This window comes from Ambystoma mexicanum, chromosome 1q, assembly GCF_040938575.1.
Source record: "Ambystoma mexicanum isolate Mex_15411 chromosome 1q, UKY_AmexF1_1, whole genome shotgun sequence".
Taxonomy (NCBI): domain Eukaryota; kingdom Metazoa; phylum Chordata; class Amphibia; order Caudata; family Ambystomatidae; genus Ambystoma; species Ambystoma mexicanum.
In genome coordinates, this window is record NC_090922.1 from 51,030,674 (window position 1) to 51,043,946 (window position 13,273).

General features: G+C 42.7%; 1 protein-coding gene across 1 annotated transcript in view; it reads right to left on the minus strand.

The window, feature by feature from the left end:
* Positions 1-6,349: 6,349 nt before the first annotated feature.
* ZFHX3 (zinc finger homeobox 3) overlaps positions 6,350-13,273 on the minus strand; it is a 465,985-nt gene continuing 459,061 nt past the window's right edge. The window contains exon 10 of the mRNA XM_069635510.1: positions 6,350-12,206. Within this exon, the coding sequence (XP_069491611.1) occupies positions 10,531-12,206 (1,676 nt within the window). The 3' untranslated portion in view covers positions 6,350-10,530. The remainder of the gene's footprint in view (positions 12,207-13,273) is intronic.

The window sequence follows — 13,273 nt, forward strand, 5'->3', positions numbered from 1 at the left end:
GTCGCTCGTCAGTGCATGCGGGCGGCGCGGCACTTACTTGGAAGCAGCACTCACTGGATACGAGGATATCCGCCTTCTTGGTCTGAGGGCCGCTGCAACGCTGGGGAAGGCGGAGCGGCCCCGAGCAGGGACAAAACATCTTGCGGCGGGGTGGCCTAACTTCGGTGGTCGCTTCTACGCTTTTTGGGCAGCGGAGCAACGTGCGGGGAGATTTGTTGCTGGGGGCCTCCTGTCATCCCATCCTTGTCGCCATTGTTACGAAGACGCTCTGGGCACAAGTAAGTCTTCGTGGTAAGTATTTATTTAGATAACAGGATATAAAAGCCCCCACAACACAGAGGACTCCTCTTCTCCCACATGAGGCTTCAACTGACAAACTCAGAACCTTGAGAAAAACATAAACACACACACAGGGTCTGTGACATCATCAGAACCTGAACTAGTAAACATTCCACTGCATGGCTTTCCATGCAGCAGTGATCAACATCATAACACTTTGATATACATAGAGTGCAATATCTGAATCAAGAAGTTGTGGACAGCTGCATCTTGCACTTTGGGTCTAGGATGGTCCTGGACTTAGTGATGTCGGAAAGAGTAAAAATAAATGCCCTGGGCTTTGACGTAGCCTATTATGAAGAGAATGAATGTGTCCAAGAAATGGAGGGTGAAGTAAGTGACCTCAAAATCACTGTATTCGCAAGGAAGACATTTGAGGGTGGGGGAATAACAGTGTGGAATGGAAAAGCTCAAATAACATAGATTGGTCTGCAGTTACATCTGCCTTGTGGTACAAGCGGGGTACATAATGAAGGTAGGGAGCTCCCATCGCCAGGTGTGGTAGAGGGTCATATCACCATGCCATACACGAAGGGTGAGGAGGACCTCTGGAAACTCATATCATAGAAGTGAAGAGGACACTCGCAGTTACAAAAGAATGTCTAATTGGTAAAAGGCCTAAGAAAAGCAGATTGTATTTTAGTATAGGAGACCTGGTTTATTGATGCCCCCACTTTGGACAGATATGAGGTATTTTTTCAAGCCGCCAAGCAAAGTACAGTTGGGCGTCCGTCGGGAGGTCTGATTACGCTGTCTAGATCTGCTTTGGGTCTGACGGTTGTGGATTCTCTACCTTGCTCTTTGGTGCCATGGCGGTTGCACTGTGCAACGAGGCAGTAAACTGCCATGTGTTAGTGATAAATGTGTCCTGGCACATTGGGGTGACTGCCTTGGATGGCACTTTGGCTCAAATATCAGAATGCATTCAAAATTGGCAAAGGGGGGTTGCATAAGCGGAATGTAATGCTGGCAGGTGATGTAAATGCAAATTGCTTGCTAGATGAAGGTGACTTGGACCCATGGGATATATTTGATGACAGAGAAAAACTTGATGCAAAGGCGATAGTGGGTAGGAAGTGGAATCGTATGTTAAATTCATTGGGATACTTTTGTGAGCGGGGAGGGATGTAAACCTACCTGGCATAGGGGTAAGTACAAGTGCACTATCCACTACATTTATACAGACTTGGACCTGATGGTAAAATGCACGAAGTTTAGCATTGAAGAGAATGAATGGAGCGATCATAGCATGTTAAATGCAGATTTTGTGATCACAAAAGTAGTTAATATTGTTTGGAGGCCACAACACTTAGTCACAAATACTAGGGGGACAGAATTGGGTGGTCACCAAAGAATATCTTAAGATTAAATCAATATTGTGACTCCTTGCTAAGTCAGACAGATCTGACATGGAAAATGGAATTGCTCTGCACGCAGGAATTTGATGGACTTCTGAATAAGTTCCAACAGGAAGTAGTCTAAAAAAGATCTACCTGTGGGAGGGCAATTCCCACGGCCCCCAAACACAGTTTGGATGAAGATCTAGCAGGGAAGAAAAGTCAGCTGAGAAGGGATCTTTGTAGGGCAACGGATATGGCTGGGAACAGAGATGCATATCAGCTGCTGGTCAGAAAAATAAAGCAAACATATAAAAAATAATGCAAATGCGTAGAGTGACTGTGCCAGAGAGATTCTGAATTAATGTTGTGGACTCTAATTAATAAAGGACACGAGGGTCTTCTGGTATCTAGTGAACTCAGGTGAGGTGGGGTTTCCTTTAAATCAACTTAACGCAGTGTCACAACAACAATGGTTGAGGTTCTTTTGGAAAGTTGTATGGGAACATCGAGGAGTCAGAGGGAGACGTTTGAGAGTGGGGAGAACGAGCGACAGGACGTGGAATGGAGCCTCCCGATAGAATTGTAATTGGTTATTTATAAAACGCTTAATACCCAGAGGTTTCTAAGCACGGACCCGGGGATCGAACCTGTGTTGCTCCGTGTCGTCTTGTTTCCAAGGAGAGCACGTTGCTCCTGAGCTATCCTTCCATTATACACGATCGTGGACCTTATTAAAGCCTGTAGTAATTCAAGATCTCAGCGGGCAAATGGGCTAACGAATGCCATCTTTAAGGCTGATCCAGGTACTTGTGGAAAGATCCTGTCCTTATGATTTGCAGGTATTGTGAGTCGTAGGGTCTTGCCCTCGTCTTGGGAAATGGCTACTGTTGTACCAATTTATAAGCAGGGGCCATGAAATGACCCAGTACATTTTAAACCTATTTCTTTGATCGAAGCAGACTGCAAGTTATTTTCGGCAGTAGTATTGGGTCATTTAAACCAATGTTTCAAGTCTAACCGTAGGCTGCCAATCCTGCAAACAGGATTTAGAAAAGGCCACTCTACATCATTGAACGGAATGGTTATACAAATATTGCAACAAGCCTGTGTAGAAAGTGAGGGGACTATGCATGTTGCTTCCATAGACCTCTCAAATGCCTTTGACAGGGTTTGCCAGAGGAGACTGTGGGCAAAACTGCGTGATTGGGGTCTCCCGGGCAGACCTTTCAATATTCTGATTGAACTACATAGCAAGTTAGCAATTAGAGTGAGATTAAACAAAGAGGGGGAGCTCTCTCGCAGAATTGAAGTAAAAAAAGGCATAAGGCAGGGGTGGATTTTGGCCCCCTGCCTGTTTAATCTTTATGTCGCTGACATAGGGGACCATCTAGACAGTCTAGCTTTCGTGTCTCCAAAAATAGGGGCTACTAGAGTGCCATGGCTTTCATATGCGAATGACTTTCTGCTTTTCGGTGTCACCATAAAGGGTCTGGAAATGCTCTTGAATGGTTTCTTGGAATACACTGATTTAAATGGGTTAAAGATAAAGACCAAAATAATGCGGTTCACGAGAGGAAAGAGGGGGAAAAATTGTATGGACTTTGAGGGAATGTAAGTTAGGCTGTACAAACTATATGATGTACTTGGGCGTTCAGATATTTGCCCAGCCTGCGAGTGTGTAAACTTGGGAAGGTTTGAAGTTGAAGGTGGCTGTTTTGTCCTCCCAGCGTAAGAGATTGGACGGCAGGTTTGGAAGATTCTCCATTAAGCCTGTGGTGCAGTTTTATGAGGGTAGAATAGTCCCCAAACTGGTATACGGTGCAGAATGGTTAAGGAAGTCCCATATAGATAGCTTGGAGAGTTTGGAGGCGATGGTGTGGAGAAGCTGTCTGAAAGTTTCTAATGCGATACCAATGGCGGCCATTCGCTATGAGTTGGGACTAATCTCTCTTAAAGCCTGAGTATACATGAAAAAACTGTCCCTCTACATCAAATTATTAGAACCAATGGAAGATACACTATACGAAGCGCTGGGGCTACACCTGACATTAAAGATCGCCCAGGGTAAGGACAATGATGCTTTGGTTTTGTTTGCTAGTAATTGCGGCAAAATACTGGGGGACGTAGCATTAGATAGGAATACTCACACACACAATCCTAACGAAGTAAAAAAATACCTGTTTGACAAACATTGGTGTGAAACGGTAGAACAATTTCATGAATATCCATCTCTGAAACATCTATCAGAAGAACACAAGAAAAGAGGAGACATTTAGCACATCCTCCTGCAATTCTCAGGTTGAGATGGAATATTCTGGAATCAAAGGAGGTTCTCTTAAGGCGAGGCCTGGTCCTGGCAGAGGATGCTCTGTGTAGGTTGTGTGGTATGGTAGGGATGGTTGAAACATGTAGACATATCCTTTTGGAATGTTGTGCTTTGGAAGGAGAAAGCATGATGTATATGGGGAAACTCTGTAATTCTTTCAGTTCTCTGCCACTAGATCACTTATGGCAGTGCTGCATTTGTATTGTAAACACCAGGGATGGCTTGGAAATTGCAGTGTTTGTGAAATCTGTGGGCCTATCTAAATTCCCAGTGGAAGATCGGGTAGGACGGTATGGAAGGACACAACTCATTTTCTTTTGCGACATTCCAAAACATTCATTTTACCCAATGTTCATTTCAATGCTAAGGCACAGTTGGATCAGCAAAAATAAGGTAGGAGCTGTTCAATGTGAATCATGCATACACTGCAAACACGGCTATTCTTCTCAAATCAGAATTGCCTACGATCAGCATAGGCACAAAAAACAGAATGAATGTTTTTTCCTGGTTCCTTTGTGGATGCATTGGTGGCAATCCTTGGTACCGCAGAAAGACACCCAATGAAGAATACTGAGCAACCTAGAAACATATATTTTTTTATACCATTTTCTTTTACATAAAGACTCCCTTTCTGTTGCTAGAGGATGCATAGATAACAACCAGGCCCTTTTTTTCTTCATTTTTTGTCCTTTATTTAAACATATTTTTGCTTTTTTTAAATTAAAAACAAATTCTCAAGTCAAACGAAGCCTCGTCTCCTCTTGAAGTGCCAGCAGGGAAAGGAGAAAGTCTTTGGATTTTAAGTAAAGCATGACATTTCTTTCAGAAGGAAAAAAGGTTAAAACATTGCTTTAAAAAAGATTTTTGGATTTTTTTGCACTTTTTTAAAAAGAACAGACTGCAGCCTTATTACAGGAAAGGGGGCGGATTTGGGGTCTACAGAAGAGGAAACAAGAGAGAAAGAGGGGGAAGGAGAGAAAGAATAAGAGGGAAGGATGTGAGAGGAAGGCAGACAAAGTCATCACAGCAAGAGTGAAAATGCGGATCCCACGGGAATAGAAGGGGGTGAGCCACTGTTAAATTTGAATGAGTTTTCCAGCTCATTCTCATGGTTACAAAACCTTATTAGAGAAGAGAGTGGGGACGTTGTGAGAAGACTGGTAGACTCCATTACCAATGTGGGATTGGGAGGGACATTAGAGAGATTAGGTTTCATTTCTAACTTCATGTGCAGCAAACCAAAGAGCAGTATGGTGGAGGGTGATGCAGTAGGATGACAAAGTCCATGCCGCCATTATCTCCACAGAAGAGGGGCTTACAGGGACAGACTTATTTCCTTGTGACATGAGAGGAAGTGGAAATGTGTAATTTAATGCCACATCACACAGCGAATGTGCGTTTGGCAAGCGGCGCAACTGGATCCCACTGGAGCACAACTGTCCAAAGTTCAAGACTTCAACATTCTGTGAAGGTTAAAGTAAGTGCCACATTCTGACTGGCATCCCAAGTTTGTTTTACAATTACTATGTGTTTACACGTGTGTATAAATTAAGTTAGACCTGTGTGCCAATGTGTAAGATTTGCATGTGGGTGATCAATTTGAGAATTTGAGGCCCAATACCGTATAATATATATATATATATATATATATATATATATATATATATATATATATATATATATATATATATATATATATATACACACACACACACACATATCCTTAAATAAAAGCTAAATATATCAATTAATCATCCATGACATACGTTGGCACATTTTAGGCCATTTGCAATGATCAATGAATGTCCTGCTTTGTGAACATTAGCGATTCACTTCGGACTACTCTGAGTGCCAGTAGTGCTTGAACACGCACACCTTGATAAGTGCTGCCTCTTTCAACAGAGGGGAGTTGTACCTCGGGGTATTGGTGGGGGTGGAAAGGGAGGAGAGGGTACAAGTGGGGAAATAAGAGAGAAGCACAGAAGGAGACTGGCTAATCTATCCGCTAAGAATGAACAGTACAACATCAAATGAAGAGTCTTCCGCAGAATAGAAAAGCTAAATGTACACAAAAAGTCTTTTTCTTTTAAATCTACCATACTGATTACAGTAAAGTTAATTTTCCAATGCAACAACCTACTGAACACCAAAAAATGGCCAGAGCTACCATAAATACAGAAGTCTGTTTTTTTTCCTTTTAAAACCTGTTCTTGTTTTGTATTTTCAGCTAGGAGTCCGTAAACGCTGTGTGTGTTGGATCTCTCATAGGTTTTGGTTTTCCCACAAAGTAAAAGTGTGCTGGGAATTCCCCCCTTTTGAAAAGAAAAAAGAAAAAAACATTGGCTTCAGCAGAGATATTTCAATTTAATCCCCAGGCAGCAACGGAGTTGGCTCACGCTTCACACCCTGAAGTTCTGCTCACTTCGAACCGATAACGACAGTACAAAAGAGAAAAGGTTTCCCGGAAAAACATTGTGTGTTTTAAAAAAATATATATTAACTACATAATGTTTCAAACATTTAGGTGAGGCATTTTCCAGTGCAGCTGAGTGGTATGTTATGTGACCTTGAGTGCACGCTGGCATTCGTACATTATCACACATGGGGATGAAATGACATAAGGTCAGGCATACATAAATAAAGCCACTTCCTTGCATTATAATCTTTAACTTTTTCATTTGAAATCACTTTTATTTTTTTGCCATTTTTTACAGTGTAATTTTGGTCCTCTTTTAGGCGTACACTATGGCTTTGTAGACTGATCAGACCAGGATATAGCCCATGTTGCGATTGCTGGTAACACCATATAGATTTTCTGGCTGTTTGGGGTATGTAGCCAACAATTGGATATCTGATAGTTCACAGCATTTTCCCATATCTCTTAATACGCGTATACAATCAAATTTGCAGCAATTCAACTGCCCACCAATTTACTTCATCCCACTAAATTCAAAATGAGGCGCTTCATCTTCAGCTCTGTCTTTGCTGTTACCCTATGCTTCTTCCCTGGTGTCTGTCTCAGGGCTCCTTGATTTCTGTTGCTACATTATTGTCAGACTTAGAAAGCTGTGCCTTATTATGCTGATGCCACGTTGATAGAGGCTGATGGACGAGAACTGCTGCAGAAAGCACATTCAAAATATATCCAAAGAAAACGACCTATTGGCTGCTCACTTATATATTATATGATTTTATTAAATACAAATTTCGATTTTATTGGTAGCACTATTTTATTTTGGTTGGATGTTGCAGTTTACTGCTTATGGTTCTTTTGCTTCTAGATCAGAGGTAATGAGCAACTACTTTGGCGACTCTGGGCCTGATTGACTTACCTTCTCATTGATGTGAGGTCAATCACATAGGTACCGCTGAGCTGGGTAATTGGAATATCTATTGTTTAAGTGCATTTAATACATTTCAATTTAAAAAGGGTTACATAACAGCATCGTTGGCTTCCCTTGGTTTGATAAAAGGCAAGCTTTAGTTCTTGGAGTTCATCTGCCACAAACCCTTCTCTACGCTTGGGACTTCTTTAGTGCTGCGGAGAGCTTCTGGGGAATTGTGGCTTTGTAGGGCTAAGATTATCTTAAGGTGGCATGCTGCAAATTACAACCCCTATGCTTTAACTAATCAGACTGGGGTCATTTCGTTTACATAATATAACCAGTAGTAAATGATCATGGTCATACTGCATTTACCTTATTAATTGTGGCAGTATGGCATTACTGATGGTGGTACATTCCTGCACTATCAGCAGCTAAAGAAATACAGGTATAGTGAAAATGTCCAGCTGCCAGTAAAAACATACTTTGAGCGACCACATATGTAAAACGTAGCAAACACCTAAGATAGCAACTGCTAGTTTTGGTTGTGACCCTTTGTTAGGATGAGCTCAGATGTGATCTTATTTTGGTGGTGATTACCACCAGTTTTAAGCAGAATATTTTCTGCATTTGGGAATATTAATGGCTTGGCAATAAATGTACTAGCGATAGTAATTTTACCACCAGTGGTAACCTGGAAGAGTGGATTTTTAGTGCTAGACACTTTCTCCTTCAGTAATGTGTGGCACCTTACAACTGGGAAATACTACTTAAAACTGGCAGCATTTGTACATGTTTTGGTTATGGGTTTTTATAGTGGGTTGTTTGGATCTATTACTTTTGCCTGTTTAAGTCCATGCTGCATCCTTGATACTGCAATAAACATTTTTCAAAATTAATACAATGGGCCTATCATTGGATGTCAAAGGTTTTGTGACGTCAGTCCCAGTAATAATATCGGGGCTAAACGTGGATGCTGTTAACTCTGCTAGATGGTGTTGATGCAATCACAACCATGGGCTTGCAAGACAGATCCACATTTCATCTACTAGATGTGGTTTCTTTATTTCTGACAGCTACTGACTTTCGACATGCCTGGAAATATCAGCATAGTTCAAACTCTCTACATTGACAATGTTTAAACATTCCAACACCCACTGATGGTTTGTTCATGAGTTTTAGTTTTAAAAACATGGGTGCTAAATCACTGGAACGTTTCACTTTCCAAGGGGTCCATTATTTAGGGGTGCAACTGATTTATAGAAGCATTAGAAAGACATCACAATGGTAGCTTTTGAACTCACTGTTCTTCCTGGCCGATTTGCAGCACAATTTTGTACAACTCTTTCGCAGAGTTATAAAAGTTACTCCCACATTTGTACTCTGTTAAGAAAAGAGCGAGGGTTCAGATGTTCTTAAAAAACGGCCTCTTTAGTGGCTAGTAGATTGTTCCATTCATTAGATTTCATAATAAATATGGCAGCAGAAGATGAACTGGTACCGTAGCACTATAAACTATAGAATTGAGGGAACATTACATAACTAGGTGTGCATGCTCGAAGGAGGTGTGCATAACGAAAGAGGTATAAAGGCTTTACCAAAACATGAGAATGAAGGCCAATTTATAGGTGTTTCCAAATCCTGAGATGGCATTTACATGTTTACTGTTTAACATGTATTTAGCTATCCAGGTTTTATATGTATGAGAGAACATTTAGATTTATGACACACAAACACACACACACATACACACATATATATGCATACATTCATACCGTCAATGTAAATGGTCTCTTGTACTTAGGGGGCCAGACTTCCTCTCTTGCACAGCAGTGACAACGGCAGTTGTATTCACCATTTTGTTTCCATAGTGGTTCCTTCAATGCCATCTACCATTCTATCAGGTTAAATGCATATTTCTCATAAAGACATCTCATACATGCTTAGTTGGAGTTGTTCTTGAATAATAACTAAAGGGATATAATAAATTAAATACTGACTGCACCTTTGCGATACACAGTAGATGATCAGTGGCGGAAAAAAGACAATATAACCCTTACCCTATACCTTTGGGCCACATATTCCCTGTTTACTCCCTTAAGTCCATAGATGTATACTATATAATGTAATGTAAAGTGGTCTTGTATTGTGCAACTTCAGCCATTTGAGCGGTTTCTTGTGGGTATACAATACAACCTCAAGAACGATCAATGTGTTCTCTCTCTCTCCCTCTCCTACAATGGAATGCCTATTTCAGATAATATATGCATGGCTTTCAGTGTTGCCTCCTATCTTGGTTTGACCTGGACAGAGTCGTTTTGGGGTTCTCCACCCATGCCAGAGAACATGCCCGCTCCATTGGGGTCAGTACTGATTCAAGATACAAGACAGACAATATCCTTTAGAAAAGATCTATTGCCCTGCAGCCAGAATCCATGCCACGTCACATGTCAACAGTGTTAGGTATCACATGTCACCTGTGTTAGGTAACATACCAAAACGTTGGGGGACAACCATGTTGGCTATGTTGTGCTTATAATTGAAGTCAAATATGAAACAATGTAAGTGATTTTAAAAGAAAAAATAGATTAATTATATTTTGTCATCGTGTGCAATGTCCAAATCGGCAACATTATATCACCGCCAGCTGCATTGGAAAATGCCTGAACTTGATTGCAAATATCAAGAATTACAGAATCAAAAGGAAGTGACCCAAGCATAACAGAACATTTACACTTTTAATTTTCTTGCATTTCAAAAGAACTGCTGGACCATTGTGATACTGGAGAGTGGAAGTGGCAATCTGTGTTCCGGTGCACACACACACCTGTGTAGCCAGGTGGTCTGTGCTTGTCACAAGCAGGACAGAACAGGCGCTAGTGGAATCCAGTGGCCTTATAGACTCCATGTGGAGCTCAAGCTCTTCTCAGGGTCATCAGTACCTTCCGAAGAATAAAAGGGGGAAACCATTTGCAATTTTACAAAAAAGAGGGAAAGGTTTGACAGAATGCAGTGCTGGCGGAGGGTCAAGGGAAAGCTATCCACACATCAGTCTTGCTCTTTTTTTCTCCGTTTTTTTGGTTAGAAGCTTTGGAATTTGCAGTTAGTCTTTCGTGTTTTTGAAAGTGGTTTTGTTATTAACCTTTTTTAATTTAAATTTATCTTTTAGTTCATTTTCTTGTCCATCTTCAAAGCTTTACAGTCAGAGTGAGTCTGTTCCTACACTAACTCTAGAATTGTCCTGACAGCAGCTGGGGTCTTCAGGACCCTCCCCTGGGCTTCCTGGCCCGTCGGACTTTTGGCTAACATCTGAATCCGACTCCTCAGAGAAGCCGTCTGTTGGTACCGAGGTCTGGACCCCTGAGGTGCTGCATGAACTTGAGGTAACCGTTGAGGAGGAGGAGAGAGGGGGAAATGGCGAGGACACATGTGGCTTCCCAACTGAAGCCCTAGACACAACTTGAGGCCATGACTGGATGGAGGCGTGGGGGGTTGAAGAGGAGAGGGGTGGGGATCTGTCATTCGCACAAGTGGCCAACTGCGAGGTAGATGTGGTGTTTGGGTCGGGGAAGCAGGCAGAGTGAGGTAATAAACTGGGGTGCTCTTTGGCGTTTTTCGCTGCTCTTTTGATTGTTCTTTGTTTGTGCAAGGAGGACTCCAGGTGTTCACTCAGGGCTTCGTCCCCAGAGAGAGTGGCCTCGCATGCCAGGCAGTGGTGCGACCTGCTGCCCCCTGCAGGGACGCGGATCATCTGCTCTTGCAGGTTCGCCACTGACTGGCCAAAGAAGCAGACAGACTGCAGGTGGTCCGTGGCCGACTCCTCGCTACTGAAGCCTGCCTGGCACTTCCGGCAGACCAAATTGTACTGCACCTTTGGGAAAATGAAGGGCTCACAAAGGGAGTCTGCACATTTGCTTTCCACTACTTGTTGTTCTTGGGGGTTAGAAAGGAGGGGCACCTCAGGGGGCTTGGGTTTCTGCTCTTCCAACTTGGGGGATTCTTTGGCAGGGTCTGGGGAGGCAGCCCCCCGGGGGGCTGGGGTTTGGCTTGCTTTGGGCTGTTGCTGCTGCTGTTTGTGGTGCTGCTGTTTGTGATGGTGATGGTGATGATGGTGGTGTGGCTGTTGCTGCTGCTGTTGATGGTGGTGGTGATGGTGGTGATGCTGCTGCTGCTGGTGCTGCTGCTGCTGTTGGTGGTGGAGATGCAGCTGTTGATGGTGCAACTGCTGCTGTTGTTGTTTCTGCTGAAGTTGCCTTTGCTGTTGCTGTAAAGCTTCTTGCAGGCTCTGCTGGTATTGCTGATACTGCTGCAGCAGGGAACCAGGGGAAAGGCCCATCACAGCTTGGGAGAGTGCAGGGTTGTAAGGGAACAGGCTTTCCATACCATACATGGGTTGCAAATATCCACCCTGCAAGCTGGCAGGCATCTGGGGACTGTAATATGGAGAGAAACCGGGCACAAAGTAGGGCAGAAACTGGCTTGTCAGTAGGGCAGTGGGGTCCGAGTTGAGTGCCGCCTGTAGAGCCTGGAGCTGGGCTGGGTCTACAACATACTCAATGCCAGGTAAAGGGGCAGCTGTTGTTGCAGGTGCTTCACCCTTCTCCTTCCTGATGGCGCACTGAGATTCCACCTTCACTCTCACCTTCTCCTTTTCTTTAACCTTCTCGTTCTCCTTCTCCTTGCGCTGCTCTGGTGGCGGGTGGTGTTGGGTTGTGGTTGATGTGGTAGAGGTGGTAATGGTGGCAGTGGTTTGTGATGGATTGGGAGAGCTGAGTGAGGTTGGGGGCTGCTTATTTGGTTGTCCAGACGAAGGAAGTCCAGGCGATGGGACGGTTGAGCTGGGGCCCCCCATTTGGTTAGGTTTAGGGGAACTTAAAGCTGAAATAAACAGAAAACGTACATGGTGAAATTCAAATATTTAGGTATGGAATACACGCATCCTAATAAACTAAACAGAAGGACAGACAATCTAAATTTCACAATTATTATTAAAAGTAAAAAGCTATTTCCAAAACCCATGACCTACCATTACTACCATCAGCCTGTTATTTACATAATTAAATAAGGGGGTATATTTACTCAATTTTGAAGATCTTTCAACGTGCATCAAAAAACATATTGAAACCCAGATTGTGCTCCTGCTGAGGCTTGGATGTGCAGAACCTCGCCAGAAGCAGGTTTTCACCTGTATTGTGTCTGAAATAGGAACGATAACCTGTTTATTGAGGTACTCTCAGTTCATTTTGAACAACTGGTTTAGGACTCTGGTCCTGTAGCAGACCTAGCGTATAGAGCACGTAGCTGATAGAGCACTCAAAACATCAGCACTGCCATGCACTCTGAAGACTAACAAAGACACCCACCAGATGATTAACCCTATATATTTAGTGCTCCTTGCAGTCATTCAGTCCACAGGAACAGACTATATGTATCATAAACTGCACAAATACACATTGATTTGCAAGTCCTAATGCTGTTTCTCCTCAAGGCCAAAGACAAATGATCTCTAAATTCAGGCGTACTGCTAGAACTGTATCTTTTCTGTGCTATGTAACGTCTGCTAGAATGTTTTACAACCCTCTATCAGCAGACTTTCTTGAAGAAGTCAAAACATTGTGATACTGTTGTAAGCTGTTCAACAGAGAGGCTTTTATTGACATGCCATTTTAATTTTATGCATTATAGGGATAGTAATGCAAGCGCTTTTTCAAACTAAAAATCTGCATACAAAGGGCACAGAGAACGAGGCATTTTGCCAATAAGGCTGTAACCCCCCACCTAGAGAGGGATTTTGGAGTGGAGCAACAACTTCTCGTTTGCACCTTCAGTGAGTAAGAGATGAAAGATGCCAAAAACAATTCCAGAATACTCAGGTTCTTGATCCTTTTTCTTGGACACCCTTAAAAGAAGGTATGTTAAGATGGTACAAAGCTATGCGGGCTTAC